The sequence below is a fragment of the Metopolophium dirhodum genome, chromosome 1, assembly GCF_019925205.1.
Source record: "Metopolophium dirhodum isolate CAU chromosome 1, ASM1992520v1, whole genome shotgun sequence".
Classification (NCBI taxonomy): Eukaryota; Metazoa; Arthropoda; class Insecta; order Hemiptera; family Aphididae; genus Metopolophium; species Metopolophium dirhodum.
The window spans coordinates 86,714,213-86,719,883 of record NC_083560.1 but is presented as its reverse complement, the minus strand read 5'-3'; the positions used below and the strand labels follow the sequence as shown (position 1 = coordinate 86,719,883).

The 5,671-nt window shown below is 31.2% G+C and overlaps 1 protein-coding gene across 1 annotated transcript; it reads right to left on the bottom strand.

Moving 5' to 3' along the window:
- Window positions 1-1,978: 1,978 nt before the first annotated feature.
- Window positions 1,979-2,509, bottom strand: LOC132943287 (uncharacterized). Its single transcript, XM_061012223.1, has one exon. The coding sequence runs from the start codon at window positions 2,507-2,509 to the stop codon at window positions 1,979-1,981; it is 531 nt and encodes a 176-aa protein (XP_060868206.1).
- Window positions 2,510-5,671: the final 3,162 nt, after the last annotated feature.

The window sequence follows — 5,671 nt, the reverse complement described above, 5'->3', positions numbered from 1 at the left end:
GGAATTGGCGAGTCAACTGTGCACAGGACAATCAATGAATACAAGGAGACAAATACAGTGACCTCTCCGAAACGCAAAAGGGTAAGAGAAAATGTTTTCCATTTATACGATGACTTTTTGAGAAATGTAGTCCGTAGACATGTCCACAGTATTTGGTTTCGACGTGAAATTCCGACCATCGATAAAATTTATAAAGTAGTGTCTGATGACAGTTTACCAGCTATATCGCGAACCAATTTATACAAACTAATAAGAGATCTAGATTTCCGTTATTGTAAGCGCAGTCGTAATAGTGCTTTAACCGAAAAAAGCGAAATCGTTGTACGGCGTAGACGATATTTACGGATAATACGAGAATACCGAGAATAAGGTCGTCACATTTATTATTTAGACGAGACATGGGTAAATGCTGGCGAATGCCCAAATAAGGTATGGGTCGATTCAACAATACAATAACACCGTGATGCATTCCTTAAGGGGCTCACAACCGGTGCTCCGAATACAAGTGTAAACGCCTTATTGTTCTACACATCGGTTCTGAAGATGGATTTGTTCCCGGTGGGTTGTTATGTTTTGAATCGAAAAAAAACTCACGTGATAATCATGATGAGATGAACGGCCAGACATTTTATGAATGGATGGAAAACATTTTACCTCAACTGCAAGACAACTGTGTTGTAGTGATGGACAATGCGCCGTATCACTCGGTAAAGAAAGACAAATCACCGACATCGTCTACAAGGAAGGCCGATATAATAAAATGGTTAGAAGATAAAGGTGAGGTCGTTGATAATACCATGGTTATCCCTTAATTATTGGACATAGTTAAGCGAATCAATTTTTTTTACAATATTGTTTCTAAATTGCCCATAGAAACCAGCCTTATAACTTAATTTGTTTTTGTTACCTTGTGGTCTCAATGCTAAATTTACAATTAAAAAACAGGTAGTAATAAACAAATTGATATATCTTTTTTTCCAAAAATAAAGTGTTTTATCTGCACTTATTTTGCTGCATTTTAAAAATGTTCTCCTGAAATAAAACCAAGTATTAAATAAAACAGAAAACATTATACACATTTAGTCCCTTTGATGTATCATAAACATTGAATTTCGGCTATAAATAAATAAAAATATACACAAGATATAACTCATTATGTTAAACAATTTAATCTCTGACATCTGTAGCTCTATTATTATGAATAGCCAATGAGAATTTTCGATTTTTTTTTGTTTTACCACATGTCTTTTGACTTGTTGTTTACTGCCTACTATCAAAGGTACACACTACAATACATTTCTGAGTCCCAATTTCTCTTAACTGAGGCTCCTTTTTGAGCCACCCACTATTTCTATTATGGCTTACTTTTATCACCATTTAAACAAATTAGTGAATAATCAATATTAGATCCAATATAATGCCAAATATTAATATTTGACATATTTCTGCAAAGTTTGTCTTTTAAAGTTCCTATTATAAAAATTAATAAAACTTTTAAACTTCGGTATACATTCAGATTTATTTATTTTAGTATAATATATATTTTAAAAATTGTGTTGTTCATGACATTTCATTACTAAATTGTATATTTATAACAGATTAATTTAATTTATTTAATTTATTAGATTATATAATGACATAATTTAAAAAAATAACAAATTTGTGATATTAAATTAAATCACTTGTCGTTCTGCCAAGTTACCGTACTGTTGGATACAAAATAATCAGCAAATAAATCTCTAATTCTTAATGGTTCTAATCCTGATCTTCTTGGCACCCTTTGCACTGGCATAAATGAGGTCATACTGCCTTGGTCTTCTCTCCAGGATCCTGGCTGAAGTTCGCTTTCTTTTTCATTATCGAATACTCCTGGTGGAGAATATATTCCACTTGAAGTTTTATTTCTTCTTAAGTAGTTATGCAGTAGTACACATGCCATAGTTATTTGAGAAACCTTCTGTTCACTCAGTAAAATCGGTTATCTGAATACTCTAAACACTGAGGATAAAATGCCAAATACATTCTCTACTACACGACGTGCTCTTGACAGCCGATAGTTGTATACACGTTTTTTGTTACCCTTTTCAAAAACTCCAGAGTATGGCTTCATCATATGAGTTCCCAATGTAAATGCATTATCTCCTACGAATACATAGGTTACTAACTCATTTTTGTTTGAAAGTGGTGTATCTAATGGCAGCTTAAGTTGATTTTTTTCTAATGTGGTCCATAGTGATGTATTTTTAAATACACCACCATCACTTATCCTACCCTGAAAACCGATATCTACATAGGTGAACATGTAGTTGGCATCAACTAACGCCATTAACACAATGCTAAAAGTTTCCTTATAATTAAAGAACTCTGATCCACTATTTATCGGGCATTGAATGACTATATGTTTCCCGTCGATTGCTCCTACGCAATGTGGGAAGTTCCATTTCTCATCATAGTCTTCTGCAACCTTCAGCCATTCTTCAGGATTTTTTGGTAACTGTAAATGTGACATTGATATTAACTATTGTTGTTTTATATCAGCCTTAATATGAAAATATTTAAATATTTATTTTTGATGTATTTATATAATATGTTTGTTTGAATTTTAAGGCATTAGCTGACAAATCTACTAGTGATATATATGAAGACGATGGTGACCATGAACAGTACGAGGAAGAAGCAAATGAAGAAATGAACACTACTACTCCTTCGGTTACTCAAGAGAAAAGTGTTATCAACAATCCATTAATAAATAGAAAAAAATCAAAAAAAGACTGTAATCAGAAAATTATTGAAAATCGTATGGATGAAGCTTATAACATTTTAAAGAAAGTGTCAAATGCACCCATTAGCGATGAATGTTCTTTATACTCAGAGTTACTTGCAAAAAAATTGAGGAATTTAAAAGATGATAATACCCGTGAATTTGCAATGCATGAAATCGACAATTTCCTTTATGCCCTTAAACAGAATAATACTGAAGCATTAACACGGTTTTCCGATCAGTATCGTCTCCAACCATCATCACATTATCAGACTTCACAAAATAATTTGAAACTTTCATCTCACTCTCAACCATCACCAGATTATACAAATATATCACAACATTACCAGACACCACAAGCTTATTTGGCACCTTCATCTCATTCTCAACCATCACCAGATTATACAAATATATCACAACATTACCAGACACCACAAGCTTATTTGGCACCTTCACCTCGCCCTCGGTCATCACCAGAATATACAAATCTATTACCACATAACCAGGCACAACAAACTTATTTAGCACCTTTACCTCGCCCTCGACCATCACCAGAACATGGAGTACCATCACCACAAAATCATGTTGCATCTTTGCTCAATTCCCAGATTTCATCAGATTATTCAAATTCTCAGTCATCAAATATAACTGCTTCTCAAAATAAAAAGATAAAAACTTCAGTATCTCAAAATGAACTAAGTTTTGATGGATTATTTAAAAAATCATAGGTTGACTTTTTATTAGGTCTGACAAAATCTATATATTACCTATATGAATTAATTATATACAAATTATTATATTACATTAACAAATTTGTTTTTTTTACTTTTATCTCGTCTTTCAACTCTTCTATTAATGCTGCACATACTTCTTGTACACAATTTGAAATAGTTTGTGGAGAGAATTTAAACAGGTAAGACTAGCTGATAAAACTGTCACCAGTGGCCAAGTATCTTAGTGTCACTGCTAACCTCTCTTGTACTGGTATACATCTCTGCATGTTGGTGTCCATTTTTGAAACAAAAGGACCAATCTTATTTAATAAATATGCAAAGTCACCTGATGACATTCTACAAAAATTATCAAATTTTCTTGATGGATTTATTTGAGTGTCATGTAACAAATGTGTTGCGTTGTATCTATAAAAAAATGAAATATTTAGGTACATTTATTAGCTATTATATAAAAACAATAAAAAAAGTTAATATGGTTACCTACTTAACTATTTGCACTTTAAAAATAGAGCACATTCAATGATTCCTAACAGTATATTTTTATCTACTACCTAGTCATTTTATTAAATAATTGTCAAATGTTTTTACAAGTGCTCTTTTAAAGGTTTTAAAATCATTTTTTAATAATGACCTAATTTTTTCATTTAAATAATGTAAAATATAATACAACTGTGAAAGAAGTTTATATTCATTGTTTTTTAAAAATCATTTAAAAGTTAGTAAAATATAATATAAACGTTAAGTAAATTATGAATTATACACATACTACCTCCTTGTAGATGGATGCATATTATAACATATTATTTGGTCTAACTACAAGTATAGTTATAGGCACACATAGGCGCAATTAGTGGGGTGGTGTAGGGGGGTAAGTCCTATAAAAAACTTGCAAATCCCACTAAAAAACTATTCTGAAAAAAGACAGAAAGACTGAGGGAAGAGACCTCCCATCGGAGGTACTTCAACATGAATAAACAATATAACTAGTATAATAAAACTATTATAAACAGTAACAGGAATACAGGATACATTTTTTTCCGTTTACCGATTAATGTACTAAATTGGTATTTGCTATTTGGTACGCAAGAGTGAAGCCGCGTCGGACAATCACAGTCCTGATGTACGCTAGGGTTGTCCCTTCGACAACGACCATCGAGCGTAAATGATACGGCAGACAGAATGAGAAAAACTTTTCCAGTGAGAGCGTGGTCAATCAGGCTAGAAACGATTCATTTTTCTTCTGCGATACAGGGCCTCACCCATTATTTTTCACTTATTTTGGACCTATATAACCAATAACCATGCTATGGTTACCATAGCCAGTAATACACGGTAGGACCGACTCAAAGTTTATAGACTATACAGGTTGCCTCATTTTTAAAATATCGAAAAAACAGGAGTGGGAGAAAATAACGCTGTGACGTCATCGTCTTACAAACTATAAACGATAACAAGTGTTTAGTATTATGTTTTTATGTAGTTTCGTTTCACAACCTTTCGATTTTGTTTTATTTATTTAACTAAATAGTGTTTTAATTTGAATAATTACTTATTATGGCTACGACGGAAATAAATAAACCTAAAGGTGGTTCTGTTTGCGCGGTATCTACTTGCGTTGATTATTCTGCAAAATCGAAAAATGAAGAGAGAACTGATATTTCATTCCACAGGTAAATACATTTGATTTTTATAGTATTACTTTGTACAATCTAGCTATTATAACAATAATAATATTATTACAGTCAATCAAAGTTCAACAACCTTGATTAATTTCAAATAACTTAGCAAATGCAATGAAATGATTAATTTTTTTGAGTGTATTATGAAATTATTAGGTATTTATCAATTTTTATAAATTTAAAATATTTAATATCTATCATAGATGGATATATAATATTATTACTTGTTTTAAATGTTAATTCACGTTTTTGATCATAATAAATTTGTTTTGAAGTAAATTTTTAATGACTGTTTAGTGTTTATTTTAACACAGTTTCAGTAGAAACTCAAAGATATAACATTTAACTATTTTAGTGTACACGGTGTACCATTAGTTGTCTAAATTATATATTATAATTAATTTCAATTTATACCTTAAATAAATTACTGTGTAGACCTAGCCAATCTTGAGCAAAATACTTCAAAAGTAATAAAATTACAATTACTTATTAGGTAC

What these genes read in the sequence shown, in the direction of transcription:
- LOC132943287 (XM_061012223.1), bottom strand. Translation starts at nt 2,509, where the DNA reads ATGTCACATTTACAGTTACCAAAAAATCCTGAAGAATGGCTGAAGGTT.